The sequence below is a fragment of the Sturnus vulgaris genome, chromosome 12, assembly GCF_052056855.1.
Source record: "Sturnus vulgaris isolate bStuVul1 chromosome 12, bStuVul1.hap1, whole genome shotgun sequence".
NCBI classification, from domain to species: Eukaryota; Metazoa; Chordata; class Aves; order Passeriformes; family Sturnidae; genus Sturnus; species Sturnus vulgaris.
Genome location: NC_142254.1, coordinates 21,486,595 through 21,514,314, shown reverse-complemented (window position 1 = coordinate 21,514,314; position 27,720 = coordinate 21,486,595). Strand labels below are relative to the sequence as shown.

Below are 27,720 nucleotides of genomic sequence, written 5' to 3'. Positions count from 1 at the left end.
CCGCCGCGCCGGGGGCGGGCACCGGCGGGCGTCTATCAGGCGTGGAACCATTTGGCCGAGCGCAGGATTCCTCCGCCAGGCCATGTAGTCCCTCTGCGCCGCTCTCCCAGACCGTGCCTGCGCCTCCCCGGCCGCCGTTGCGCCAGGGCTGCGTTTGCGGAAGCGAGCGGGACAGCACCTGCCGCGCCAGCTGGACTGTGCCCCGGGCTGGGTGCGGGGAGTGCCGGGACTGGGTGCGCAGAGTGCCGGCTGTGAGGATCACTCCGCACGAGATGAAAGCTTGCAGACGCCGCACGCCATTTTGGGTGGCAGAGACTTGCGGAGCGACGGGAGGTGAGGCCGTGGCCGGGCCGTGGGACGGGTGAGCGGGGCCGTGGGGAGCGCTCGGCGTCTGAGGAGGTGATGAGGAACCCTGCCCCAGGGTGTCCCGCAGTCCTGGGACCCGCCCCTGGCATCTGCTCTGCTCGTGCTGTGGGATGTTCCCTTGGTGTCACTTAGTTGGGGAGGAAGAAGGGTTTTTTTCCTCAGTGCTCTGGTGCAGCTGCGCCGGTGGAGCACTTGCGGGGCCTCCTGCGCACTGTCCCTGGGCACTGGGCCAGGCTCGGCGAGTCTCGCCTTGCGGCTGGTGTGCCTGGCGGCTGCCCTGGCAGCCGGATCAGGTCACGGCTCGCTCCGCGCTGGGCAGTGCAGCCGCCGGCAGGAAGGGATGGGGATGTGAGATGCAAACTGAGGCCTTTCTATGTGATATCTTTTAAGGAAAAGCTTTTTTTTTTGATGAACGGTTCTTGGCAAACAGAATTAAGTACTGTTAGAGCTTACTTTTTGTAGGGTTAATACGTTGAACTGGTTCCTGGGAGAGTAAGAGCGTGTTCACTAGGCAGGAAGAATGTGGGGAGGGTGGAATGATAGCTTTTTCCTTCTGGTGACGAGATTGTTACAACCTTAGTTTCTACAGTCCTCGAGTGAATTATATAGCTGGTTTATAACTTGTATTTTGATAGGACAGAGGTGGGCTTGGCTCTTCCGTTGACTTTTCTGTGTTTTAAAAAACGTCCAGGAAGCTTCCTCGAAGTTTCTAAGGCTAATCCTGTTGGTCTTGGTTAGATGCAGGATTGTGAAGTGGGAAAAGTAATAATGAGCGTTCGAGGTTCAGTCACTTATAATTAACTAGATCCAGGATTGGCAGACCAAGGCTTGTTTGTTTGGGGAATTTCTTGGCCTCTCCCGCAGTAAAACAGCGTTTGGTGTGCTGACTGGCAGTTCTTGGTCCCAGTGACCATCCCTCTTCTCCACAGAAAGTGTTAATCATGTTGGGCTCTGGGTTCAAGGCGGAGCGCTTGCGAGTCAACCTGCGACTGGTCATCAATCGCCTCAAACTACTGGAGAAAAAAAAGAGTGAGTATTTAAGGGAGCAGGTGGGACCCAGGATGCTTTTGGGGCTTAGGAGGCTTGAGAAGGTATTTCTTCATTCGGGGTACTTTCATGGGCCAAGTATGGAGTAGCTTTTTGATCTCCCTTGCTGGACCTAGGTCTTACAGCCTACTCCAGTGCACAAGGAGCTGGAAGAGGAGGCTGTCCACAGTCTGGCCTCTGTCCACCTTCCTGATAGCTGTTGGAGTGCAGTTTGTGAGATGGTAGCTGTGTGTGCTAACAGCACAGTGGGGATCTCCCTGGGTGCTGTGGGTTATTCTCCCCACCTGCTCTGCGCTGACACAGGTTAGGTCTGTGGTCCTGGCTAACTCTGCAGGGAGGTTGTAGTTGCAGGAGTGTTTCCAGCAGCCTGAAGTCCACTTTCCTTTCTCCTATGAGTTGAGTGTGCTCAGGCCTGGACACGAGGGCTCTGCCAAACCATAACCGAGTGGTTTGATGGGGAGAGGAGGGTGGTGGCTTTATGTGTGATGGGGACTGTGGGCGGTCTGGAGGCAGCAGCCCAGGCCAGCACAATGACCCGGCTCGGGATGTGTGCTGCAGCTGAGTTGGCGCAGAAGGCAAGGAAGGAGATTGCAGATTACCTGGCAGCTGGAAAAGATGAGCGTGCCAGGATTCGTGTGGAGCACATCATCCGTGAAGATTACCTTGTGGAGGCCATGGAGATCCTGGAGCTGTACTGTGATCTGCTGCTTGCCCGCTTTGGCTTGATCCAGTCCATGAAGTAAGCTCTGGCTGAGAGGGTCCTGGACTCGGGAAGGGGCACTGCTGGGGGCATGTCTGCGGTACAGAAGGGCACCCGTGTTTGTCTCTCCAGAGACCTTTTCTTCCCCTGTGTAGGGAAGGCTGTGGAGCCTAGTGTATGGGATGGAAACTTAAAGGCTAAGCAGACTGAAGGCAGCCAAGGCTGGGTGTATGAGGTGGAGAGAGAGTTGTTTTCTTTGGTCGTAGGGAGCTGGACTCTGGCCTGGCAGAGGCAGTATCGACACTGATTTGGGCTGCACCACGCCTCCAGTCAGAAGTGGCCGAGCTGAAGATTGTGAGTAGGGTTTCTTGAGGGATGCTGCACGTGGAGGGTGGGAGTGATACTGCCAGATCTTGATGGAAGTCCTTGTCTGGGACTTTGTATCATTAAAACAGAGGACTTTATGGGCTCTGCAGATAGAAACCAAATGTCCTTGGAGCATCTGGGGTGGCTGCAGCTGCTGAACTGGGGTGTTCAGTGGGAGCAATGGGGGAGGGAGGTGGGTATGTGGTTTGAGGTGGGGGAAAGCAGGGGTGTGCATGTTCTAGAGTTTCTCTCTTGCTGCAGGTTGCTGATCAATTGTGTGCTAAGTACAGCAAGGAGTACGGGAAGCTGTGCCGGACAAACCAGATTGGGACAGTCAATGACAGGGTAATGAACTGGTAGAACAGGTAGAGCTGGTAGAGCAGCCACACCTACTGAGACTTGCTGCCCCTTCGACCCGTGGCTAGTGGCTGATGCTTGCAGTCACTCTGGAGCATGGCAGGTGCTGTGCAGCCAGGGCCCACCTGCACTGGAGGATGGTGCTGAGGCCCTGCTCTGCTGGCTGGGGATGGGGAAGGGTAGAGCAAATAAGAGCCCTGGCCTGTTGCTGCCTGCAGCATGCTGTACTGGGTGGAGAGGCCTCCCCAGGGCTGCCCGCTGCTCCCTGCAGCTGGTAGCCCTGGCTGGGATGGCACTGGTACAGAGCTGTTGAGTGCTGCATTGCCCTGCATTGTTCCAGCTGATGCACAAGCTGAGTGTGGAAGCACCACCCAAGATCCTGGTGGAGAGATACCTCATCGAGATTGCAAAAAACTACAATGTGCCCTATGAGCCTGACTCAGTGGTGATGGTGAGTGAGTCCCAGGATGTGGCATTTCAGTGAACTGGGTGGTCCTTGTGCTTTGGTGTATTCTAGACAGCCCCAGCATAGCATGATCCTTGTTCTTTCATACACCCTTATGGCATGTGGCAGTAGTTACATGTACTACAGCCTGGTTCCTGTTCTCTTTCCCATTAATACACTCTATAGCTGCTCTCTGTTCTGTTCTTGTTGTGTATTCTCATCTTGTCCATTGACAAATGCTGCATCTAATGCTGTACAGAAGGCTGTGATCATAAAAGAGGTGTGTTGGTGAGCAGAATTCTCCCATCCTTTCCAGGCTGAAGCCCCGGCAGGCGGAGAGGCAGATCTGATTGATGTGGGCTTCACGGATGATGTGAAGAAGGGTGGCGGAGGTGGTGGATTTACAGGCCCAATGATAGGTCATGATGGGTTAGTACCCATGCCTGTGATGATGCCTATGCCCATGCCAACAACAAATCCACCCTTCTCCTATCCACCTCCAAAGGGACCGGTAAGTTCCTGGGCTTTGTGTGTTTCCTTTTTCTGTGCAAGACTCCCATTGTGGTGCTTAGCCCTGTGCCCACTGACTGTACCTGGTAGCTCAGTGTGTCAGAAGGCCATCTTCTTGGCGTGAGACTGCATGGGATGGAGGCTGTTGGCAGTGCAGCTGAAGCTTAATGTTGCTTCTTGACTGTGGAGGTTCCTACCCCTGTTCTCCAGCCAGCCCTCTTTGCCTTCAGGGAACAGAGGAGTCCAGACTTAACTCCTGAGGCAGTCTCTGACTGCCAGGCTTTTGTCCAGGAGTTGGAGCTGCACTTTGAAGTTGGTAGGCTGGTAGTGTGCCAGGATTCAGTCAAGGAAATCAGGTGAGTGCTGTGGGGTGGGAATAGCACAGAAAAATGTGGGAGACCCCTGCCTTCAGACCTGCAAGGGGAGAAGACTGAGCCAATGGCTCTTGCAGATGATTTGTTTTAAGGGTGGAAGATAGGAGCTGAAAAGAACTCTGTTAATTACTTAATTCAGAGAACAGGTTATCTATGTAGACTGGAGAGCAGAATAGTGGGATGGCTTGGAGTCTTAATATAATATGGTAGTGCTGAAGTACTTTTTGTGGAAAATCTGGGCCAAGTATCATCAGCTGGCTGTTGGCCCAGGCATAAACATGCTGAGGGCTTGTGGCAGGTCTGGGTCCTAGAGGTGCTGTTGAGGGCAATTTAAAGCCTTGTGTGAGCCAGAAACTTCTTTCCTATTCTGCAGTACTACACATAGGGCCAGAAATGGCAGAGTATTTCCTTTATTGGGCTGGTATTTCTCGTGCCTTGAGAGATGAAATGTTTACCTGTACTGGTTCTTTAGAACAACCCACACTCCAGTTGGCTGGGGCTGCCTGCTCCAGGTGACTGCATCTGACTCAATACTTGGGAATCTCTTCCTTGTAAGCATAAACTCTTGCCCGCTTGGAAACTTGCCTGCATTTATCTAAGACTCTTATTTCCTGTGACTCCTGTGGCAGCTGTAGGCATGTGGTGTCTGGTGCATGACTGATCTCTCTGTACAGGAGAACTTCAGTGGCCTGCCAGTGGGGACCTACCAGCCTTTCACTAACATCCATCCACCACCAATTCCGGCAAACCCACCTACATATGAGTCCGTAAGTGCCTGAGCTGAATGGCCATTGCAGAAGGATCCTCAGAGTGTAGTGACAGCTACAGAGAAGGGAAATGTTTGTAAAGGATACTGCTGCCAATCTTTGGAGCTTTTGGGATGGTACTTGCTGGTGTAGTGAATCACTGAGTGCATATGATGGAAGGATGACTTGTGGAGAGAAGTTTCTCATTCAGCTCTGTGCTTTGGCTGCAAAGGAAAGCTGAGATTTCTCTTGCTGCTTTGTTAAAGTGGTGATAAACAGTTAATAAGCAGAATCCAAAAGTTCTGGTTTTTGCAGTGTGAAGGGTTTATCACTTTGAGTCTGTTTGGTTATGGCTTTTGAACTAATTAACAGCCTGGATGACAATTTTGGCTCACCCAGATGCTGTGTGTTTAAAGACTTCCTTTAACAGACTTTCCTCAGTCCTTGGGGACAGCAAAGCAGAGGCTGGAGACTTCCCTTTCTATGCTTGTCTGTGGTTTTGTTGCTGCAGTTTGTCATCATGTCTCACTCTGCTTTTGGTGACATGTTCTTTGGTTTTGCATTGTCTTGAGTAGGGAGGAGTACAGTTGAGCCTTGTGGGTGCTGACACTGTGTTCTCACAGGTGCAGGTGAACTGGGTAGGAATGGCTGTTGAGGGCTGCAGCATGTGGGGAATAAGAAGTTTTACTAGCACAGCTGAGTGTGCTGTGAGCCTTTTTCCCAGACAGACCAAGACCTGAGATGGGTCATTTCATAGCCTGCTGCTAGTCACAAGGGCCTGTCAGTGGTTTATGAAGAACGGCAGCAAGGAGCTGTGATGATGTGGATGAAGGGGGTAGTGTTTTGCCACTGGCGGCCTTGATAAATGTTTCAGATCTGATAGTGGATGTGCTCAATTGATCCAGTTCCAGGTCAGTGAAGCTGCTTTAGTTGACAAAGAGGGAGAGAAAAGCTGAAGAGCTGCCTCTGTTTCTTGGGAAGAGAGGCAGGTTGTTGCAAAGCCATGGCTGCTTGCTAGGGGTGGGGAGGAGTGTGCACTGCTCTGCTGGAGCTGTGCCTCTTGCCTGTGCCTGTGTGCTGGTGTGACCGTGTCTGCTGGGACAGAGCTGTAGTGACTGAGAGTCTTTTTCAGATTGATGAGCCTAACGCTGACAAGGATCCTGCTGCATTAGTACCTGGTGAGTATGTAGAGGTTTGGAAAACCTGGGGTATTAGGGGCTATTCAGAAAAACCCACTGGTACTGCCTGTTGCTAGAATGACTGTTCCTTTGTGGGGCTCCGTTTGGCCCAACAAGTGTGTGCTGATGGTGAGGTGCAGTGATACTTCTCTTACAAACAGGGCCTGAGCCCAAGCCAGAAGCTTCTCCTAAACCAAAAGCTGGAGCTCCTAATACCGTTGATAACTTTGTGCTGCCTGAATTGCCATCTGTGCCAGACACACTACCAACAGCATCTGCTGGCGCCAACTCTTCTGCCTCAGAAGACATTGACTTCGATGATCTTTCACGGAGATTTGAGGAGCTGAAGAAGAAGACATAAAACTTCCTGGGCTGCGGGGGAAGGAGCTGTGACATCTCTCTGAAACAGACTCCCTTTGAAATTGGTTTCCTGTATTAACCTCCAATGAACGTGGTCTTCTTTTTGAGCTCTCTTCCTGCTGTACTTACACCAGGTGCTACTGCTTTCCTGATCTTTGCTGCTCCAGGAGATGAACTGTGGGGAATGTTGTGAGAGTGAGGCAGGGAAGAGCCCCTGTCAGTCTGGGTAGCTGTATGGGGAAGCTGTGCATGATGTTCTGGGCACCGTTCCTGGCTGCCTCCATGATGGCTCCGTGCCTGCCAGCAGAGGCTTTGTCTTGGGGAGCCCTCGATGGCCTTCACGGTGTTATCAGTGGGGTCTGTTTGCAGTTTGTGGAAGGGTGGCACTGTCTGCCTGGGCCCCACAGCAGGCAGAGCTAAGGAGGCTCTGCTGCTGCCTCGGGGTTTTGATGCAGCAGCTTTTCTCCCGGGTGCTGAGCAGCTCTGGACCACTGAGGTGAGGGGACGAGGCATGGAGCGTGGTCTTACGGGATATGCAGCAGCACCTTGTCTACCCTACCCGAGCCACGGGCGAGGCATTCCGGGACTGTAATGTACGTGTTGGTGGCACTGTCTGCAGCTCTCCCGTACGTGTCCGCGACGCTGCCCGCGGCTGTACAGCCCGTGTCCCGTCCTTGTCCGCTTCCCCGGGGGCTCGGGCCCTTTGTTCCTCCTTCAATAAAGCGCGCTCCGGGGCTCGCCGTGTGCGCGCATCGCCGGGGGCCTCTTGCCGCAACCCGTGCTGTGTCGCTATTGGTTGGAAGGGTACGGCCTCCGCCAATCACGGAGGGGGGCTCCCGGAAGTGCCCTCGCGTGTTGGGTTGAGCATGATGGCGGCGCCGCTGCGCGTGAGCGGCCGGGGGTGTTGGGGGGACCCGGAGCCCGGGGACAGCCGGGCGGGGCCGGTTGCGGCTGGAGCGGGCAGGGCCGGGGCGGGTCGGGAAAAGACGGGATGGGATGAGACGGGTGGTGTGGGATCGGGGCAGGCGTGCTGGGAGGGAGCTGGGACGGGACGGGACGGGACGGGAGTGGTTGCCGGTAGGGGATCGGTGCGGCTGCCCTGCTGACGACCTGGCGCAGGGACGACTGCGGTCGCTGGCGCTGGGAGGCTGCGCGGTGCTCCTGGGAGCGGCGCTGGCGGCGGGCGACGAGCGGCTGTACGCGGCGGTGATGCCCGCGCTCCGGGCGCTGCCCCCTGAGGCCGCCCACGGCCTGGCTTTGCGCGCCGCCGCCCTCGGGCTGCTGCCCTCCGGCCATCCCGACGGCCCCGCGCTGGTGCGTCTCGAGGGCGGGGGAGGAGGGGGAACCGCGGCGCAGGGCGGGCAGTGGGGAGGTCGGAAGGGCGGCCAGAACAGAGGGATAGGGTGTGACAGGTCGCGGGGTGCGCAGAGATCCCGTCGCTCTCCGCGGTGGGTGACGAGGGACCCTCGGGCAGGCACCCAGTAAGGGCAGGGGAGGTGACCGGGTCTGTCGGGAGGGGGGTTGGAGAGGGGCTTTGGCAATGGTTCCTGGAGTCTGTGTGCTCTGACCCAGCCCCCGCCCCGCAGGAGGTTCGAGTCCTCGGGCAGAGATTCCGCAACCCATTGGGCCTGGCTGCTGGCTTCGACAAGCAGTGTGAGGCTGTGGACGGGCTGTACAAGATGGGCTTCGGCTTTGTGGAAGTGGGGACTGTCACGCCCGAGCCCCAGGAAGGGAACCCCAAGCCCAGGGTCTTCCGGCTGGCAGAGGACGAAGCGGTTATCAACAGGTGGGATGTGAGGACAGCTGTTGTGCCATGCCCTGCAGTCTGCCCGCCGCGAGAGAGGGTGCCTATTTGGATGGTTCCAGGTGTTTGGTTTGTGCTGTGGTGGCTTTTGGTTGGATGTGTTGAGCAAAGCTGCAGAGACCACACATCTGCGTTGTGTTTCTCACATGTCCTGCTCAGGGCTTGCAGACATAACCCAGCCTTGAACCGCCTCTGCCCTGGTGCAGGTATGGATTCAATAGCCATGGCCATGTCGCGGTGGAGCGCAGGCTGCGAGCACGCCAGGAGACACAGATCAGGCTCACTGCTGGTGAGACAAGCAAGAGGACCCCAGCTGGGCAGATCCTGAAGGCAACCTCTGCCAGGCTGAAGGCTGTGGTGCTGGGAGCTGCTGACTGGGCTGACTGTAGTGCTTCTGTGGTTGCAGGACAGTTCCAGGCCCATCTTAACTTTAGCTGGTCCTGGGACCTTCTTTTTCAGGTGCTCTGGCCATTGGGTGGTGGGTGGTCCTGTTGCCCTAGTTCAGCTGTGTCTGTGTTCCAGCTGGGATGCCTCTTGGAGTCAACCTGGGCAAGAACAAGAGCTCTACTGATGCTGCAGCTGACTACGTGGCTGGGGTCCGGACACTGGGCCCTTTGGCTGACTACCTTGTTGTGAACGTGTCCAGCCCGAACACCCCAGGGCTGCGGGACCTGCAGGGCAAGGCTGAGCTGCGGGACCTGCTGAGCAAGGTGGGTGCCCCCCCCCCAGCCAGCCCAAATCACAGCTCCAGCACTAGATGCATCCCATCTTCTGGCAGCATCTGCACTGCTGCAGCCAGTGGATTTACCCGAGCACAGGGAAGAGTGGGACTGGCTTTCCCACGTGGCAGGTAGGACCACTAAAATGTCCCTGTCAGCTGCTGCTGTGGGGTGTACTAGGGCACTGTATCCCAACAAAGGGCTCAGGAGCAGTGGGGCATTGCCCTCCACTTGCTCCTGCAAGAGGGCAGCAAGCCATCACACAACTTCAGGCATTGCTGGGGTCCTGCCTGCTGTGTGCTCCAGGCCCTGTGTCAAGGGTGCCTTTCCTGTTTTTGGCGCTGTGTAGAGGAGCAGGCACTGTCTCTGTACTGCCTGTGGCAAGGGGTGTCTGTAGCTCCTACTTGGGAAAGGAGGCATCTCCCTGCCATGCACTGCCATGTGCATTGACAGGTGCTGGTGGAGAGGGACCTGCTGCCCTGCAAGCGTAAGCCAGCCGTGCTGGTGAAGATTGCCCCTGACCTCACTGCACAGGACAAGCAGGACATTGCCAGCGTTGTCTGTGAGGTGAGGAGGAAGGAACAGGAGGCCACTGGAGGCAGGACTGTGGTGGTCCTGGCTAGTCACCTCTCTGAAAGACACATACGCCTGCAGCTCTCTGGCTGCTGTAGGGATGGTGTCCGGGGTCGAGCAGAGTCTGTGAGGGTCTATGTGTGTCACCCAGGCATTGGGTGACCCAGGCAGTGAGGGGCAACTTTTTCTCCAGGCAAGCTTCAGAGGTGTGTGCTGGGCGGTCCTGACCTGGCAGGAGGGAAGGGGAGGGCTGGGCTGCTTGTGGAAGCTGTGTCCTCATATGACTGCCCCTGCAGCTAGGTGTGGATGGACTGATAGTCAGCAACACCACCGTGAGCCGCCCCAGCAGCCTCCGGAGCAGGCAGCGCATGGAGCCGGGAGGCCTCAGTGGGAAGCCCCTGCGGGAGCTCTCCACGCAGACCATCAGGGAGATGTACACTCTCACTCAAGGTGATGGCAGAGCAGGGCTTGAGGACGCATGCCAGCATTGCCTGTGCCATCCTGACCCTGCGCCCTGCTTACAGGCCGGGTGCCCATTATCGGCGTGGGTGGGGTGAGCAGTGGGCAGGATGCCCTGGAGAAGATCCGTGCCGGAGCCTCGCTTGTGCAGTTGTACACAGCACTTGTGTACCACGGGCCACCCGTGGTGGGGGCAGTGAAGCGGGAACTGGAGGAGCTGCTGAGGTGAGTGGAGGCCAGGCACATCCCCAGAGAGCTTCTGGTCCTGGGACAGGGCTGGACAGCTGTGTGTTGGTGGCCAAGCAGTGGCACTGTGGGGCTGAGCCGCAGTGCCAGCCCAGTCCCACCACACACTGTCACTGGTTAGGGAGCAGGGCTTCAGGAACGTCATGGAGGCAGTTGGAGCAGATCACCGCTGCTGACATGCTGCACAGTGAAGGTCTAGCTGGGAGGAGCCATGGCTGACCAGGGATGGGTGTGACAATTCCAGTGCTGGGCAGACTGGGACTGAAACAAGATCCTGGTTCCACCCCCTGGGAAGGGTCTGATGGGTGGAGCAGGGGCTGCACTGGTGGGGAGCAGGGGACAGGGCCTTCATGACAGTGCTGCTTTTCAGGACTGTGGTTTGGCTTCCCTGTGGACAGCAGAACTGAGTGTCAATAAACATTTGGCTCACCTGGTCCTGTGTGCTGCTCTGGGAACACCCCATGGGCTGGAGGGGTGCAGCGTAGCTCTCCTCAACTAAGCAGAATCAGCTCTCCATGTTGCTCGCACTTTTCCTGGTGGGAGAAGCCACTTGGAGCTCTGGGATGGACTGACAAGTGCACCAGGCCTCTCCTGGCAGAGAATTCTGCCTGAGGCCAGGCTCTAGGTGGGGAGGGAAGGCAGAGATGGTGCTGGGTGCCAGTACACAGCTGTTTGGAGATGGCTGCAGTCATGACCTGTCAGTTGTGGAAAGGGCCTGATCAAAGGTGCTTCTGTTTTTGGTTTTGTCTCTGGGACCTCTGGTGCTGACTTTTCCTTCAGCCCAAACTCACTGCATCTCGGGCTTTTCCTGAGCAACAGCTCGCCCTGCACAAAGCATTCTCTCAGCAGCCTCTCACAATCCACCTTGTAGAACAGGATTGCACAAGAGCACTTCACCAAAATTGTTTACAACTGCTGGGAAACTCCTAGCACGCTGGCTTCCTGTCAGGGCTTGGCAGCTTCCTGCGAACCTCTGCTAGGCTGATGCTAAGCAAGGTGGGGCTGTTTCTGCTTTTTTTTTTTTTTTTTTTTGGGGCGGGGAGTTGTGCTGGCTGCAGGCACCAGGGTCCGATCTGGAGCTCATGGGCTGCACCAGGGCGAAGGAGATGGTAATAAAAGGGGTGAGGAGGAAGCCCCAAGCACGGAGGGCCTGCAGGAGGAGGCTGCTATGAGCATGGGGTGAGCAACACCAATATGTCTCTAAATGTGCCCAGTGCTGTGTCTATCCTTGCCTGGCTGAAGATCTGGCCCTTCAGAGGACCAGTGTTGGGCCTGGAAGCAGCTGGGTCCCAAAACTGCAGCCTTGACCTCTGTAGCAGCAGGGTCTAGGTCTGACTCACGGCTGTCTGATGGGCAGCCCCTGGGTACGGAGTTGCTCCTTTTTCCTACCGGGACGGGGCATGAGCCCACAGCTGCGAGCAGAGCAGGAGCGTGGGGCTACCCCGTCCGCTCCCGTCCGCCCGGGCCTCCGCCCCGCGCCCACGTGACCCTGGGGCGGTCGCGTCCGCCGGAAGTCCGCCAGCGCGGCTTGTCTAGCGCTCTAGGGCCTCTATGGTAGCGGCTCTCCCATAGGCTCTGGCCACCGAGTCTATGGTGCGCTTGGCCAGAGGGGCTCCTCCTGCCGAGCGCTGTGGCGCGGCTATGGCGGCGCTCCGGGAGCCGGGTTACGGTCGTTGAAGGAACTGCGGGGCCCGCGCGGCGTTGCGGCCACGATGGCGGCGGCGAGCGAGGAGTCACTGCATCGGCTGTCGGGGACGAGCCCGAGCGGCGAGGCAGGCGGGCTGGTACTGCGGCCGCGGGGCGCCGAGCAGCACGTCTTTAAGGCACCGGCCCCTCGCGTCTCCCTGCTGGGACTGGACGTGCTGGCGGCGCAGAAGCGGCGGGAGCGCCAGGAGGAGGCGGCCGGGGGGAAGCGATCCCGTGTCGCATCCTATAAGGACTGGGAAGAGGGTCGTGACGAGGCGGGCAGCGCCGAGGAAGAGGAAGAGGACGAGGCCGACCGGAGCAGCCGCAGAGCTCGCAGGAACAGGTGGCGTTTGCAGGGCGGTTCCTGGGGCCGCGTCCGGCGGGTAGGGAGCGCAGGATGAGCGCAGTCGGTGACAGCCTCCGGTGTGGGCTGCGGGGCACTGTGGCAGAGGCTGCAGCTGGAGCTATACGAGACCAGCCGAAAGGCAGCTGTTGCTCAGCTCTTCTGAGCATTTCTTCTCTCTGCTCTGCCTGCCCAGACATTACCGTTCTGTCCATGTGGAGACGCCTTCCTACACTGGGGGTGTCAGCGAGGAGTTCTTGGAACGCAGCCGGCAGCGGGAAAGGGAGCGTCGGGAACATGGAGTTTTTGCCTCCTCCAAGGAGGAGAAGGACCGGAAGAAGGAACGCAGTAGGGATCGAGACCACGATCGGAAACGAGACCGTGGTAATTGCTAAGACACCTTTGTGGTTCTTCTTGGTTTGGGTCTGGGCTTGTCCTTTGCCCTGTCTATAGTTTTTACTAATGTTCGTGGTGATTTTTGCAGCAGACTTGGGAAGCCTGTTTGTGCAATAAGCACCTGATCCTATTTTGTTTTTGCAGAGGAGCGGGAGAGGAGTCATCACAGCAGATCAGAGAGAGATGGCTCGTCAGAGCGGAGTGGCAGGAGGAGTGAACCTGAAAGCCCCCGACATCGGCCCAAAGGTGGGAGTGGGACCTGGTAGAGCTCTTTTGTGAGACCTAATAGGGAGAGGCTTGGAGTTTTTTATGCTTCCTGCTGTTTTTGCAGGACAAGAGTGGTAGAAAAGCTTGTACCTTGTAATGTTTGTGGTTAGGGCAAGCATAAAACTTTCAGCTCAGCTTGGGTCTGGGAGCAATGTGCCAGCTGTGTGTGTTTGAAACTCTGGCAGATCTCTGCACGGTAGGGTCTGTTCTGAGTCTGTGTGATGGAAATACGTTCCTTTGGAATTTGCTTGCAACCATTAGGTCCGCCCCTTCTCTTAGAGGGAGGGCCAATGGGTAACCCTCTCTCCATGCTCCTTTTTTAGAAGATGTTAGGCGGCTCCAGGTGCTCAGGGCCACTGTTTGAACAACAGGTGTCAAATCCCATCTCTTCTCACAGATGCAGCCACACCATCTCGCTCCAGCTGGGAGGAAGATGATAGTGGCTACAGCAGTGCCCATCGCTCGCAGTGGGAATCTCCATCTCCCACACCTTCCTATCGAGACTCAGAGCGTAGCCACCGGCTGCCATCGCTGCGGGACACAGACCGGCGGGAGCGGGACAGGTACCAATGCCTGAGGCTGTGCTGTGAGCTGTGGAGCTGCAGAACAGGGACTCTGTGTGTATGAGAAAGGTCTGCCTGTGGGCACCAGTTCTCCATCTGCTGTGTTTCCAGGTCCGTGAGGAGCCGGTACTCTGATAAGACGCCATTGCCGACCCCATCGTACAAATACAATGAATGGGCTGACGACCGGAGGCATCTGGGAGCCACGCCACGCCTGTCCCGAGGGAGAGGTGAGGAATCTGGGCTGAGCTGCCCAGGGTAGGCAATGTGGAATCCCCTTTCCTGTGGCACAGAGTTGGGGTTTCCTTGGGAACTCTTTGGACCGTCTGGCTCACCCCAGGGCGGCGCACGGAAGGGGAGGAGGGCATCGCCTTCGAGACAGAAGAGGAGCGGCAGCAGTGGGAGGATGACCAGCGGGTGAGAGCCTGGGACAGGCCAGGGGCTTGGGGCCACCAGGCTGTGGGGAATGGGCAGAGCTCAGTGCTGTACCTCTGCCTTCCCAGCAAGCTGACCGGGACTGGTACATGATGGATGAAGGCTATGACGAGTTTCACAATCCTTTGGCTTACTCCTCTGAGGAGTACGTGAAGAAGCGCGAGCAGCACTTGCACAAGCAGAGGCAGAAGCGGATCTCGGCACAGCGGCGGCAGATCAATGAGGTAAGGCCAAGAGGCAGGGTTGGCTGCTCTGGACACGTGCGGTTGGCTGCCTCTTGAAAGATCCACTTGTTGAGCCCTTGCTCTCAGGTGGAGTAAACTCTCAGGCCAGGCTGAATGAGTGCTCCCAGGGAAACTCGCTCAGGCTCACTAGGTTTGAACCATTCTGTTGCCAGTGCAATGCCCAGGACAAAGCTTGGTGTGCTGGTGTGATCTCTGTGACTTTCTGTGTGGCTTCACTGTGTTTCTGATGTGTTGTAGGACAATGAGCGCTGGGAGACAAATCGCATGCTGACCAGTGGTGTGGTCCATCGGATTGAAGTGGACGAAGATTTTGAGGAGGATAACTCTGCTAAAGTGCATTTGTTGGTGCACAATCTAGTGCCCCCTTTCCTAGATGGAAGGATTGTCTTCACCAAGCAGGTAGAGACTATGGCTGAAAGCACTGATGGCAGGAAGCCATCAGTACATGTGAGGCCTTTTTAGTGAAGTAATGCCTTTTCCCTGCAGCCAGAGCCAGTCATCCCTGTGAAGGATGCCACCTCGGATTTGGCCATCATAGCTCGGAAAGGCAGCCAGCTGGTGCGCAAGCACAGGGAGCAAAAGGAGCGTAAGAGGGTATGCTGCAGCCCTTTGGCTACTGCCCACTGTGCACGTTAGGTAGTTCCTCACAGCCCTGTTTGGACTCTGCAGCATTCAGGCTTTGGCAGCAGGAGTTCATATGTTTGTGAGCTGGGACATCCTGGCAGCCCAGCTTACTGCATTGCCTCATAGCAGCTGCTGTGGTGAGATTTTCTTGGGCGCTGCTTTGGGACATGAATCACTGCATTTGGACATTTGGATTATGGGAGAAGGAAGCAGATGGAAGAATGTCAGGTAGCTTAGAGACTGTCAGCAGGCAGTGTGGCAGCAGGATGTATCTTGTCATGTCTCAGCAGAAGAGTTGTAATGAGGAGGAGTATGGGGTAAGGTAGCGGATTAGTTTTTGGGGATGTTTTCTAGGAACTTTCTCTAAAGCTCACACAATAGCTGTGGGGAAAGTACAGATATGTTCCTTGTACATTGAAACTGGGCTGGATTTGACCTTATACTATGAGTGGAATGGTGGTGTAGCTAAACTCACAGCAGAGGTGGGAGGAAAGCCTGTGAGCGCTTGGCAAGGGCAGGAAGATTATCTGGTTCAGATCTGTGTAGGTTTAAGTTCAAATTTAATGCAAGAGTCAGCAGCTGGAACTATTTTCTTAGGAGGCAGTTGGTAATCCTTTGTCTGTAGTCTCTATGTCCATTCTAGCGTCTTAAAGCTCTGCTTCAGTTCATTTGGAAGAGGGGAACGTGATGTAGGAATGGAATGTGCATTCTGCATTGGGGAACTGTGGTACTAATATCCTTTTCCTAATCTTAGGAGTAGGATTGGGGAAGAATTTTGTCTGTGCTTGCTGTGGCAAAATTATGCTACTCTCACTCCTTTTAGGCTCAGCACAAACACTGGGAGCTGGCAGGCACCAAACTGGGAGACATTATGGGGATCAAGAAAGAGGAGGAGAAGGATGAGATGGTGACAGAAGATGGCAAAGTGGATTACAAGTAGGGGCTTGCTCTGTATTACTCTGCTTGGCTACAGGCGTAGCAAAGTGTGTGGAGAGGCAGTTTCAGGACTAAGTTTGTTTCCTTAGAACAGAGCAGAAGTTTGCTGAACACATGAAAGAAAAAAGTGAAGCCAGCAGTGAGTTTGCTAAGAAGAAATCGATCCTGGAGCAGAGACAATACCTACCCATCTTTGCTGTACAGCAGGAACTGCTCTCCATCCTCAGGTATGGCTGCCAGGGCATCCCCAGGGCATTGGCCTCTGTTTGGGAACTCAGTTGAGGAATTGTGGAACATGGCCATTGGGAAGCTGTACTCCCAGGAAGCAACCCATTGCTTTGTGTTTACTCAGCTCTCCCGCCTGAGTAGGATGATGCTTAGCTAGAGAACACAAAAGCCCTTCTTTGAAGATCTATGAAGAAATACCTTTTCCTTTTCTTCAGAGACAACAGCATTGTGATCGTGGTGGGGGAGACAGGGAGTGGGAAGACGACTCAGCTGACACAGTATCTCCATGAGGATGGCTACACTGATTATGGCATGATCGGCTGCACACAGCCCCGCAGGGTGGCCGCCATGTCGGTGGCCAAGCGGGTCAGTGAGGAGATGGGCGTGCGTCTGGGGGAGGAGGTGAGTCGAGCAGGGAGTGCAAGGGTGCCACCCAATGACACCGAGTGCATGGGACTGTTGGAAGATTTGTGGTATCTCTGCCCTCCCAGGTCGGCTATGCCATCCGCTTTGAGGACTGCACGTCGGAGAGCACGGTGATCAAGTACATGACAGACGGGATCCTGCTGCGGGAGTCGCTGCGGGAGGCTGACCTGGACAACTACAGTGCTATCATCATGGACGAGGCACACGAGCGCTCGCTCAACACTGATGTGCTCTTCGGGCTGCTTCGAGAGGTGTGTGTGACCTTGGGCTAGCGGACAGCAGCGTGGGGCACGTGAGCTGGGACAGCCCTTCTCTGCCAGGACTAGGAGAGGGTAGCAGAGCTGCCACATCTCTGTCTGCGCTTGACTGCTCCAGCATGCTTGGGTCTGGGGGGTTAGGTCTCCTGTAATGCTACCAGAGTCTTACTGGCTGAATGTCAGAACTGACAATACAGAAGTCTTTGCTGGATTAATGTTTCCTGGACCGAGGTTGGCAGGTGTTTTTAACTGCACTGACCGTTGAGCATCAGTGTTCCCTGGCATGCACAGCCAGTGCCTCTGGAGTACAACAGAAGCTCTGTCCTATGCCATTGTGTCAGTAAGAATGAAAACAGCCACAGCCAGGCATGAATATTCCATATTGTTCATCTGCTTCCTAGGTGGTCGCCCGACGCTCGGATCTGAAGCTTGTTGTCACTTCGGCCACCATGGATGCAGAAAAGTTTGCCTCCTTCTTTGGGAATGTTCCCATTTTCCACATTCCTGGGCGCACTTTCCCCGTGGATATTCTTTTCAGCAAGGTATAGTTAAGCTTGTGGATGGAAATTCTGCTGGCAGGAGAGGGTTGTGACTTAGGTGTGCTGTACTCTGAGGGGGCCACATAGGACAAGGTAGGAGTGGTTGTGGTGTGTTACAGTCTTGCACACAGGACAGGGCAGATAAAGATTTTGGTCCAGATTAACCTGGGCTGTGCTGTTCAGACCCCACAGGAAGATTATGTGGAGGCTGCAGTGAAACAAGCTTTGCAAGTCCACTTGTCTGGTGCTCCTGGAGACATCCTCGTCTTCATGCCTGGTCAGGAAGATATCGAGGTGAGTTGGACGAACAGGCACTATCCTCCCCCCTTGTTTCAGTCTGATGTTTTCACCCCTCTTTGTGTCTAGGTGACCTCAGAGCAAATTGTGGAGCACCTTGAGGAGCTGGAGAAGGCACCTGCTCTTGCTGTACTGCCCATCTACTCTCAGCTGCCCTCGGACTTGCAGGCCAAGATCTTTCAGAAGGTGCTGATGTGTCCTTTGTGTTTAGGGTGGGGACAGGGAAAACTGGAGCAGGAGACAGTACCGAGTAGGGATGAGAGGTGTACATGTACCTCGGTATTGCATGTGGAGGGTGAGAGAAAACATGTACCCCACCCCACTTCCAAGAGTCACCCCTGTCGCTCTCTGCACTCCTCAGTGGAGCAGAGCCATGCCCAGGGGTGTGACTCATGTGTAGTGTGCTTGCAGGCTCCTGATGGGGTCAGGAAGTGCATCGTTGCCACTAACATTGCAGAGACATCACTGACAGTGGATGGTATCATGTTTGTGATTGACTCTGGCTACTGCAAATTGAAGGTGAGCCAGGGTTTTCTCTGCTGTCTGTCTCTGATTTCTGGGGTAGATTGAGGCAGTTCTGAGGTCGTGATTCAGCCTTCCTCTTAACTTCTGTCTGGTCTTGTTGTGCCCTGAAGGTTTTCAACCCCCGTATAGGCATGGATGCACTGCAGATCTACCCCATCAGTCAGGCCAATGCCAATCAGAGGGCTGGCCGAGCCGGCCGGACAGGCCCAGGCCACTGTTTCAGGTAGGCATGTCATTGGTGTTCCTGTTGTGTCCTCAGCTTGGCATCAGGTCATGTATTTTTTTTCTTACTGGAGCTGTTCATTATCTTGAACTATGTGGGCAGTAGGCAGGCCTGAAGGCCTTTTTTTGGACCCAGTGTTTCTGCAGAGAAAAGGATGTGCTCCACTTTCTTCCTGTGCCCATCTTCACTTGTGGCTGGTCTGCCCTGGATGCCCTCAGGATAAGAGCCAAGCCAAAGGCCTTTCCCAGGCTATGCTGTGAGATCAGGGCAGGGCACGCTTGGTTATGTGCTGTGCTGCAGCCCAAACACCCCAGTGTGCTGGGGAGACCACGCTTTGGCTGGACTGCAAGTGCCTCCCCAGGGTCCTGCTGCTGCGTGCAGGGTTGCTGCCCTGTGCCATGATGGGCTGGGCTGGGCAGAGGCTGGCAAGTCTATAAGGAATGCAGTGGCTGGAACAGGAGGAGCATGCTCTTGGCATCTCTTCCCAGGCTCTATACCCAGAGTGCCTACAAGAATGAGCTGCTGACGACCACGGTGCCCGAGATCCAGCGCACCAACCTCGCCAATGTAGTGCTCTTGCTCAAGTCCCTGGGTGTGCAGGACCTGCTGCAGTTCCACTTCATGGATCCGCCCCCTGAGGACAATATGCTGAACTCCATGTACCAGCTGTGGATCCTGGGAGCCCTGGATAACACAGGTATTGGCTTCTAGGGTAAGCTGCCAGCCCATGGAACTGGGGCCTGCCCAGCTGCTGATCAGTGATCACTGTTCTGTTCCTACAGGTGGTCTGACCTCTACAGGACGTCTCATGGTGGAGTTCCCACTGGACCCTGCACTCTCCAAAATGCTCATTGTCTCCTGTGACATGGGTTGCAGCTCTGAGATCTTGCTTGTTGTCTCCATGTTGTCCGTGCCTGCCATCTTTTATCGGCCTAAGGTACAAGATGCTGCCATTCCAGCAGCTCAGGGCCCTTCCCTGCCCTTTGACTAACCCGTGTTCTTTGCTTGCCCTTCAGGGCCGAGAGGAGGAGAGTGACCAAGTGCGGGAGAAATTTGCTGTTCCAGAGAGCGATCACTTGACTTACCTGAATGTTTACCTGCAGTGGAAAAACAACAGCTATTCTACCCTGTGGTGCAATCAGCACTTCATCCATGCCAAGGCCATGCGCAAGGTGAGGCTGTGGCCATAAGGCTGGAGGAGACAGCCTTGTGCAGAAGAGCGATCTGACCAGCACACACCTTTGCAGGTGCGGGAGGTGCGTGCCCAACTCAAGGACATTATGGTGCAGCAGCGAATGAGCCTGGCATCCTGTGGTACAGACTGGGATGTTGTGAGGAAGTGCATCTGTGCTGCATATTTCCATCAGGCTGCAAAGCTGAAGGTGAGAGGTATCTGAGCTGCCTGGGGGCTGCAAGGCCCTGCCCGGGAACAGGTGAACTAAGCACACTTGTCTTTGCAGGGCATTGGGGAGTATGTGAACATCCGCACGGGAATGCCCTGCCACCTGCACCCCACGAGCTCGCTCTTTGGCATGGGCTACACACCAGACTACATTGTGTACCATGAATTGGTTATGACTACCAAGGTGAGCTTGAGCTGAAGGCTAGCAGGAAGGATGATGAGTGCTCCAAGGGAGATGGGAGGACTTTGCTGTGAGACTGAGATCCTTGTGAGTGGCAGATATCAGCCTCCCATCTATACCAACTAGGCAGGTCTATGTCATCTGTTTGTCCCTTCCCTCATTGTTTTTCTCTGGTTTCTGTGGGGATATGTTTGATCCTCCTTGTGGTCTCATCAAATCCAACCCATAGCAGGTTCTGAGGCCAGGAGGAATTGTCTGGAAGGGGTATGGTCCCGGCCTGAGAAGTGCCATCAGCAACTGAGAGAGGAAGGGAGCTTGGGGCTCTGGGAATGGTGCCCAGGCCCCAAGGATGCCATCCTGCTATCCTGGTCTTTCTGTCCCTGCAGGAATACATGCAGTGTGTCACTGCTGTGGATGGAGAGTGGCTGGCAGAGCTGGGCCCCATGTTCTACAGTATCAAACATGCCGGCAAGTCACGCCAGGTAAGTATTCTGTCCTGGATGAGCCGGCAAACTGCAGGCCCTCTGCATCCTGCTGCTGTGCATGTGTGTTTGAAGGGAGCAAGCTTGTGGGCCTGCAGGGAGTCTGCTGTCCCTGACCTGCTGCTGCCTTGCTCCAGGAGAACCGCCGCCGTGCCAAGGAGGAGGTGTCTGCCATGGAGGAGGAAATGGCTTTGGCAGAGGAGCAGCTGCGTGCCCGCCGGGAGGAGCAGGAGCGCCGTAACCCACTGGGCAGTGCAAGGTGGGTGATAGCCCTGCCTGCCCATGGCTTGCCTGTGTGGAGGAGCCCAGCTTCCCTGTGGGAATTCTGGTGCAGGAAAAGGTTTCATTTTCCTTAATTGCCCTTTTCCTCTTTGACAGATCTACTAAAATCTATACCCCTGGGCGAAAGGAGCAGGGGGAGCCCCTGACGCCACGACGCACCCCAGCCCGCTTTGGTCTCTAAGAAGGCACGACCTATTGCTTTGAGGCTTAAGGTAGTGCCCAGCTACCCTGATCAATATATTCTGAGGTCTCTGCAGCCTGTGGCCCTGGAAGGCTTTGGTGCCTGGCACTAATTTTGCTACAGAACAGAAAGAATTTTATTTGTTTAAAGGTTGTCAGTTTAATCCTTGCTTTGTTTTGCACTGCTGCTTGTCCTGTAGGTGGACGTTGGGTGGAGGTAGCTCTACAGAATTATGGAGGGCTGGTGCTTTCAGGTTGTTGCCCTGTAGAACCTGGAACAGGGCACAAAATTCAAGTGACCTTCAGGACAAATACAGCCTGACCCTGTTTCAAGCCTGGCCCATCCTCCTGCAAAGGCAGTTCTCTCACAGCCCATGCCCTGGACGGCCAGCTAGTGCCTAGCTGTCCCTGCACACCTGGGTCCATTGGCCCAGCCCTGTTTCAGGCCAGGCTGTACCAGGCATTCTCACTTTTTCAGCTGCTCACACTTGTTGGCCTGCTCAGGTGTTCTAAACATTAGGTACAGATTCTCTTCCTGCATCCTGTAGTGTGTTCTTGAATGCCTGTTTGTGTCCTGCACCTGTTTTGTCACCTTGCTGAGTTTTTCCTTAAGGAAAGCCAGCTCCACCTTGCAGACAACCAGCTCCTCTTCTCGCTGAGCCAGAGTTTGCTCACGGTCCAGGTGTAGCTGCTGCCAGTGTTGGACTAGGCTGCTCAGCTCCTGCAGCCTCTCCTGGAGGGAGTAGATCTGTCCATGGCACGGTGAGACACAGGCTGAGCACAGACTCCTGGTTTTTCACAGGAAGACTTGAGACATCCTTACCTGCTGTTTGCTCTGCTCCTTGAAGCTCCGCATCTTCCTCAGCTGCCGATGAAGCTGCTGCCTGTGTGTCTTGTAGGCTGCAATCTTTTCTGCCTGTTTGGTGCTCTCTTGCTGAGCTTGGGCCAGCTCTGCCTGGAGGTCCTCCATGTCCTGCACCTGCCAGCAAAGCTGTGGGGCAGGGAGAGTGGTTGGCCATGGGAGACGGGTCTGGGACAGGCTGCATCCCTGTCCTGTCCTACCTTGCCTCACCTGTTGCTGCAGCTCTGCCACTTTTCGGTGTAGGCCTTGGATGGCGTCTTTGTCTCTGCTCAGCTGCTGCAGACCCTGCTGCTCCTGGGCCTGGGTGGCTCCCAGCTGCTCCAGCAGCCGTGCTGGGCCGTGCTGCAGGCCCTGGCTCTGCTGCCATGCCCCCAGCTGCACAGAAGGCAGTGTGTTGGTGGGTTGGCCTTGTGCTGTATGCCCTTCCCTGAGCACAGGTACAGCTGCTCTCCAGGTGCCACAGGATGCTCAGGGCTGGCCAGTGCCTGGCTGTGTGAGATGGTGGGGGCAGGCTGGCATTGTTGCCTCCCACAATGTCCCAGGGTTTCTGGGGCAAGGGGAGTAGGGGTCAGCCCTGCAGTGTGGTTGTTATGGCTCCTGTGCCCCTCTGGCTGCTTGCCCCCAGGCTTGGTGTAGTTGCTGGGGAGCTGCTGGCACTGACCTGCTTGAGCAGTTCTCTGCTCTCCTGTGGGATATCGTGGCTGGTGTCAAAATCACTGTGGGCAGCCAAGTAGAAGGTGACCTCTGTCTGCACTGCCTGGTCCTTCAGGTCGAGGGGTGCATCATTGATCTGTGAGTACCCAGCAGGGTGTGGGATCACCCTGTGCCCCTGCTGTGTAGAGCTGAGGCTGCAGAAGGATCTTTTTGGGACAACCCACGGACAATGGGCTGTTGTGCAGGGACTGTGATACAGGAATGTGGCCTGCACCAGGTGGGAGGCAAGAAGGCTGCTGGCTTCTGGCCCTCTCCTCTCTGTGCAGTCCCCACAGTACCCTCCCTGTTGTGGCAGTATCTGGTGGACACCCAGCAGCCCTGGAAAGCCATCCCTGTGGTCCCTGACAAGTGGTGGAGCAGGGGCACAGGGAGAGCTCATTGGCAAGGTTGTGGGCTGCAGCAGTGCAGCCACTGCAGTGCACCCACCAGCCCTGGGATGGTGCCCAGGGTGTCAGTGGGGTTGTTAGGGTCTGCATTCTTCCAGCTCTGCTCAGCTGGGTGGACTGGGCTGTGCCAGCCAGGCTTGCCTTGTGGCTAGGCTGCTCTGTACAGGTGGTGCTACAGCCGCATGTGGCTGGCAGCATCTTCTCTACCCTCCCCGAGGGGCCACCACGTGTTTGCCCAGGCTGCGGGGCAGGCATGGTGCCCAGCCTGTGGTGGAGTGGCAGTGAGGGACACATGTAGCTCGGTCTGTGGCTGCTGTGTCCAGCACTGGTACCTTGCCCATCAGTGCCTGGAACTGCTGCATCAGAATGACCAGCTCCTGGTGCTCCTGCTCCACTGCACGCTCCTGCTCCTGCAGCTGGACCAGTTGTTTGTGGTTTGTGTCCCTGCAGAAGTCCAGGTCCAGCTGCAATGCCTGTATCATGGCCAGCACCTGAGCTGGGTCCAGATCTTCCTGCTGTGTGTCCTGACATGCTCTGGGTTCCCCATGCTCTGGCTCCAGCACCAATGCTTGCCTTTGGCCCTAGGACGTGGCATGAGCAGCATGTGTCCAGCTCGCTGCTGTATCCAGCCCATCTCGCAGCTCCTGTCTGGGCAGGCACTGGGGCTGGACAATGCTGGCAGTCCTAGTTTTGTGCAGAGCAGCAATGGCCTGTGTTGCCAATGGGTGGGTGCAGCCCTTCCCCACCAGGCAGCACTGCACATGTGTGTGCATGTTCTGACAGTTCCTTTGGGCTCACAGCCAAACCTCTGACACCACTGGCCCTCCAAACTGCAGTAAACTGTGGCCACTGTGGGAAATGGTGGCAGTGGGCCCAGTGTAGCCACTGCAGGACTGGATCCCCCTGAGCCCTTGTGCTCTCCCCAGCCCTGGGGAACCGAGGTGTCTGGTGGTGCAGGCAAGGGCTGGCCAGGGCTTCCCGTACCACCTGGCCACCAATCTGTGGCCATGCAACCAGTGCTTGGGTTGAGCATACGGTTGACACTGCTCACCTTGGGCTGCCAGGCCTGTGTCTCCTGCTGAAGCTGTTGGATGGAGCTGGTCAGCTCTGGTGTTGTCTCCTTTTCCCCTGGCATACCTCTTCAGGAGCCTTCAGGCTGATTCTGAGGTGCAGGAACCTCCCCCGGTGTACCAAATTTTCACCACTCTCTCACTGTTGGAAGGACCATAACCTTACTCGCAGCCCCAGACAACTCTTAGTCCCACGGATGTCACTCAGCCCTGCCTGGAGCAGCCCCACCATCCCATGGTGCTGGCACTGCCACTTCCTGTCCGAGGAGCACCTGATCCCTGCAGGAGAGGCCTACCCTGGGGCTCCAGGGCAGAGCTGTGTGGGTTGTGGCCCTGTCCTCAGCAGTACCTGGTCCTGCTGCTGCCCACAGTCCCCTCTGCAGCCTTCCTGTGCCATGCTCTTCACCATCTTTGTGTCCCTGGCATGCTGTGTGACACTACCCCATATGCCACTGTGAGGTCACCAGGTCCTGGGCGTCATCCTCAGAACTGGTCCAGGACATGGCAGCAGCCCTGTGCCAGGGCAGGGCCTCGCCACCCTCCTGCTGCCCCTGCAGTGTCCTCAGGCCATGCTCAGTGTGTGGCCAGTCCCAGAACACAGCGCCGGGCTGTCGCCAGGGCCAGGTGACACTGCAGATGGCAGCAGGGCTGTGCCCTGTGGTCAGCCACCCGCACAAGGGACAGGGCTGGGGGGACCCACTGCAGGGGCACATCCTGACAGGGCCACGGGCCACAGGCCCCTGTGTCCAGGGGAGGCTGAGAGTGCATGTGTTTGGGGTTCCTGCCCTGCCTGGGGCCAGCCCGCAGTGCCAGGTGGCTCAGTGGCTCGAGTCTCTGCGTGCCAATGGTGCCTTGGCTGTGGATGCACAGTGAGGTGAGCACAAACTGCTGCTGGCCTGTTCCAGTGCATGGGAATCCCTGGGCTCTGTGTGCTCCCTTGCCAACGCTCAGTGCAGTTTCACAGGTAAGTGTTTTAACTGGAAATTTCCAAGGCTGAACTGGGCCCAGAAGGTGAACGCAGATGTACCATAGCAGAACTCAGTTGCCATGACGACCTTCTCCACCAGCGGGTCACAGTCACGGGTGATGGGAGCAGGCACAGCACCAACAGTCCTGTGAGCAGGGCTGCTGAACCCCCTGCTTCCAGAACACAACTGAATTTAGCCACAGTTTCTGCCACTGTGAGGAAATAACATTTCCCTGCAGACTTCAGTCTTGTTCAGGCATCGACAGCCAGAGCACAGAGCATCCACAGCACAGAGCCTTTCTAGGACACAGCCTCACGCCCTGTGTGCTGTGCCGTGCCATGCTGCATGGTGCCATAGGCAGTGCTATTCTGTACCACAGGTGTGCCACACCGTGCTGAGCGGCAGGCAGCACCTGCCTTGAAGGGCTCAACACTGCTCCAGCTCCTTGTGTGAGCGTGTGGGGCAGCCCCACAGCTCTGACCCACAGCTGCCTGCCCATAGTCAGCTCGTGCTGGGAGGATGGGGGGTCAAACTGGCCCCTCTGCTGTGTAAGCACAGTCCTGGGGGTGGGAATTGTCTCACTTTAATTACTGCCGTAATATTACTCTTTTCAGTGCCACCTTAATTGATATTAAACAGCTGCCGTGTTCAGGCTGGGACAAAAGTGAATCCTTTTTCATTCCCCTCCAGTTTAATGAAGACTGACATGCTGGGAGAAAACAAAGGCGATCCAGCTGCTGCCTCTTGCTGGCACATGCATCAGCAATTACCAGTGACCCTGTGGGCTGGCAGAGACACCCCAGAGCCCCCTGCTGCCCTCAGCCCCAGGCAGCCTAGTCCTGTGTCTTGGACAGCTCCTGCCCAAAAGGTCTGGCTGGGGGTGTGCAGGGAACGGGGTGCCCACAGAGTGGGGTATGCCAGCACAGGGGTCTCAGTGCCCAGGTTCTGTGTGTCCAGGCTTTCATCCCATGAAGCCACCAACCGTGACCCAGTGTGGCTCCTCGGGCCCCCCGTGGTGCCAGGGTCCCACCATCCCTGTGACCATCAACCAGCCTCAGCCTCACAGTGCTCACTGTCACCAACTTGCCCACGCAGTGCCTCAGCCTCAAGCCAGGGCAGCAGTGTCAGCCCAGGATTCCTCTCCAGTCTTAGGGGTTTTTTCTGTTTTAGGACCAGGAGTTTGCTTCATGCCATTCAGTACTTTAAAATATGCAAAATGAGGTGCTGCTACAAACCTCATTAACATCCGCCTCCAACATCATTAAGATGTTTCCAAGAAAATTAATTGAGAGACTCATTAAAAATAAATTAAGAAAAATGTGTTGCAGAGCGCCTGCTCTGAGCTCGTAAATCACAGCTCAGAGCTCCAGGCCGCTGCACAGGCAATTAACGCCAGCCAATTTGTTTTATCCTGGCTGCGAAAATTAGAAAGCAGACATGGAGATTAGATTAGGCATGTCTGTCAAGCGGAACTTGGAGTGAATATTTTAGGATACAAAATGGAAATCAGAAAAACAAAGCTGGGACTTCATTCAGGAGAGCTGGCGGGCAGAGGGGGTGGGGAGGAAGGAGGTTTGCATGTTCTCTGTGCCATGGCTGTGTGTCGATGACTCCCATCTCGTGATCCTGCCACCACCAGCTCCATCCTTCCCTGCACATCGCCCATCCTCGGTGGCTGTGCAGATGCCATCACCCCTCTTGGGGAGCAGGAGCTCACAGTGAGAGTGTTCTGAGTTGCTGTGAGTGACACAGCCCAAGCCAACGCGTTGCCTGCGTGTGCTGATTACATAGTTGGATTAGCAAACACAGTGCAGCTGGGTGAGACCACTGCTTGTGCCTCCATCAACTTTAGGTTGTTGCTGCCCCTTCGTCCATCTCCAGTATCTTCCATCACAGGAGCTCAAACCACTTGATATTCATGAACCAAATTGCAGGAGCCCTCTGCAAAACAAGTGTTGTGATCCCTGCTTCACACAGATGAGCTGAAGAAGAGATGACTTAAGGTCTTGCTTGTACTTACATGAATGCACAAGCAGCTCATGCAGCAGCTGCTGCATTGGCACATCCCAGCAGTGTGTGGGACACGCTGGTGGCTGCTCGTGCAGCCAAGCGTCCAGCTGTGGCAGTGCTGTGGCCCTTCGTGGCAGGGGGAACCTGTGTGCTACCAGTGTTCGTGGTGCGGGGGCACGGGGAGCTCCAGGAAAGGCTCCACAAGGGGCCCTGGGCACTGCCTCAACCTGCACAACTCGTGGTGTGTGAGGGTTTAGTGCAGAGCAAGGGGTAATTTGGTCACACATGAGAATGCAAGAGGAAAGTGGGAACAGAGCAGAAGGATGCTCTTCAATCAGCAGACAGATGTGCACCCCGGCCAGATGTCTGTGAGATGCCACAAACCAAACTGAAACTGGAGTTCAGCACACAGAGGAATGGTTACCTCTTGGCAGAGCAAATTGAGCACTGTGGATGGGTCATCCGTGGCCACTGGGCACCAAGTCTGGATGGCTCATTTCCAGCTCTATCAGTCCCTGATCCCAAAGCAGATACTGATGCTGGAGCCAGGATTCCCCATTTGTTCATGTTGTTCCACCCCCTGCCATGGGCAGGGACACCTTCCACCTTCCAGAGTGCTCCAAGCCCTGCCCAGCCTGGCCTTGCACACCGCCAGGGATCAAGGGGCAGCCACAGCTGATCTGGGCACCTGTGGCAGTGGTGGGCGGGGGCCGAGAGGGAGCTGAGGTGCCCGGAGTGGGGCTCGGGGTACTCGGAGTTCTCGGGGCTCTCGGGGTTCCCGGGGCTCTCGGGGTGCCGGGGCTCTCAGGGTTCCCGGGGCTCTCAGGGCTCTCGGGGTGCCGGGGCTCTCAGGGTTCCCGGGGCTCTCGGGGTTCCCGGGACTCTCAGGGCTCTCAGGGTTCCCGGGGCTCTCAGGGTTCCCGGGGTTCCCGGGGCTCTCGGG

General features: G+C 56.1%; 4 protein-coding genes across 14 annotated transcripts; 3 read left to right on the top strand and 1 right to left on the bottom strand.

Annotated features, from left to right (window-relative positions):
- Positions 1-3: 3 nt before the first annotated feature.
- On the top strand, positions 4-7,224 carry IST1 (IST1 factor associated with ESCRT-III). 7 transcript variants are annotated; one of them, XM_014889550.2, is made up of 10 exons: positions 4-333; positions 1,296-1,395; positions 1,972-2,152; positions 2,380-2,467; positions 2,741-2,824; positions 3,177-3,287; positions 3,598-3,792; positions 4,840-4,932; positions 6,044-6,089; positions 6,251-7,224. In XM_014889550.2, exons 2-10 carry the CDS (start codon positions 1,308-1,310, stop codon positions 6,448-6,450), a joined length of 1,086 nt encoding a protein of 361 aa, XP_014745036.2. In that variant the 5' UTR covers positions 4-333; positions 1,296-1,307; the 3' UTR covers positions 6,451-7,224. The 7 variants fall into 7 exon arrangements, with proteins under 7 accessions (XP_014745036.2, XP_014745039.2, XP_014745037.2 ...); XM_014889551.2 differs by having other exon boundaries at positions 90-361; XM_088172206.1 differs by having other exon boundaries at positions 145-333; positions 1,274-1,395.
- A 67-nt stretch (positions 7,225-7,291) lies between these two features.
- DHODH (dihydroorotate dehydrogenase (quinone)) lies at positions 7,292-10,684 on the top strand. 2 transcript variants are annotated; one of them, XM_014889517.2, is made up of 9 exons: positions 7,292-7,336; positions 7,569-7,763; positions 8,036-8,235; positions 8,460-8,542; positions 8,776-8,963; positions 9,426-9,539; positions 9,842-9,995; positions 10,070-10,229; positions 10,372-10,684. In XM_014889517.2, the coding sequence occupies exons 1-9, from the start codon at positions 7,316-7,318 to the stop codon at positions 10,424-10,426; spliced, it is 1,170 nt and encodes a 389-aa protein (XP_014745003.2). In that variant the 5' UTR covers positions 7,292-7,315; the 3' UTR covers positions 10,427-10,684. The 2 variants fall into 2 exon arrangements, with proteins under 2 accessions (XP_014745003.2, XP_088028322.1); XM_088172196.1 differs by lacking the exon at positions 7,292-7,336 and having other exon boundaries at positions 7,431-7,763.
- A 1,080-nt stretch (positions 10,685-11,764) lies between these two features.
- Positions 11,765-25,487, top strand: DHX38 (DEAH-box helicase 38). Of its 4 annotated transcripts, XM_088172185.1 has the most exons (27): positions 11,765-12,279; positions 12,476-12,663; positions 12,820-12,921; positions 13,340-13,505; positions 13,617-13,735; positions 13,846-13,922; positions 14,009-14,164; positions 14,423-14,584; positions 14,672-14,779; positions 15,633-15,745; positions 15,835-15,972; positions 16,189-16,375; positions 16,465-16,650; positions 17,058-17,198; positions 17,379-17,489; positions 17,562-17,678; positions 17,904-18,011; positions 18,128-18,240; positions 18,729-18,937; positions 19,023-19,177; positions 19,257-19,412; positions 19,488-19,622; positions 19,701-19,826; positions 20,210-20,305; positions 20,443-20,564; positions 20,684-20,799; positions 21,570-22,033. In XM_088172185.1, the coding sequence occupies exons 1-26, from the start codon at positions 11,963-11,965 to the stop codon at positions 20,766-20,768; spliced, it is 3,693 nt and encodes a 1,230-aa protein (XP_088028311.1). In that variant the 5' UTR covers positions 11,765-11,962; the 3' UTR covers positions 20,769-20,799; positions 21,570-22,033. The 4 variants fall into 4 exon arrangements, with proteins under 4 accessions (XP_088028311.1, XP_088028313.1, XP_014745035.1 ...); XM_088172187.1 differs by lacking the exons at positions 20,684-20,799; positions 21,570-22,033 and adding an exon at positions 25,382-25,487; XM_014889549.2 differs by lacking the exon at positions 21,570-22,033 and having other exon boundaries at positions 20,684-20,917.
- PMFBP1 (polyamine modulated factor 1 binding protein 1) lies at positions 21,018-23,211 on the bottom strand. Its single transcript, XM_088171805.1, is given in 9 exon segments — positions 21,018-21,080; positions 21,083-21,202; positions 21,205-21,239; positions 21,242-21,515; positions 21,591-21,683; positions 21,747-21,758; positions 21,840-22,004; positions 22,291-22,419; positions 23,062-23,211. Coding segments are annotated over 9 exon segments (1,041 nt in total).
- Positions 25,488-27,720: the final 2,233 nt, after the last annotated feature.

Excerpts from the sequence above, each read along its gene's own strand:
- IST1 (XM_014889550.2), top strand. The coding sequence starts at position 1,308 with ATGTTGGGCTCTGGGTTCAAGGCGGAGCGCTTGCGAGTCAACCTGCGA. Across the intron at positions 1,396-1,971 it reads ACTACTGGAGAAAAAAAAGA|CTGAGTTGGCGCAGAAGGCA; the intron begins GTGAGTATTTAA and ends TGTGTGCTGCAG. Across the intron at positions 3,793-4,839 it reads ATCCACCTCCAAAGGGACCG|GAGAACTTCAGTGGCCTGCC; the intron begins GTAAGTTCCTGG and ends CTCTCTGTACAG.
- DHODH (XM_088172196.1), top strand. The coding sequence starts at position 7,446 with ATGAGACGGGTGGTGTGGGATCGGGGCAGGCGTGCTGGGAGGGAGCTG. Across the intron at positions 7,764-8,035 it reads ATCCCGACGGCCCCGCGCTG|GAGGTTCGAGTCCTCGGGCA; the intron begins GTGCGTCTCGAG and ends CCCGCCCCGCAG. Across the intron at positions 8,543-8,775 it reads ACAGATCAGGCTCACTGCTG|CTGGGATGCCTCTTGGAGTC; the intron begins GTGAGACAAGCA and ends TCTGTGTTCCAG.
- DHX38 (XM_088172187.1), top strand. The coding sequence starts at position 11,963 with ATGGCGGCGGCGAGCGAGGAGTCACTGCATCGGCTGTCGGGGACGAGC. Across the intron at positions 18,938-19,022 it reads GGGAGCCCTGGATAACACAG|GTGGTCTGACCTCTACAGGA; the intron begins GTATTGGCTTCT and ends CTGTTCCTACAG. Across the intron at positions 19,827-20,209 it reads AATTGGTTATGACTACCAAG|GAATACATGCAGTGTGTCAC; the intron begins GTGAGCTTGAGC and ends CTGTCCCTGCAG.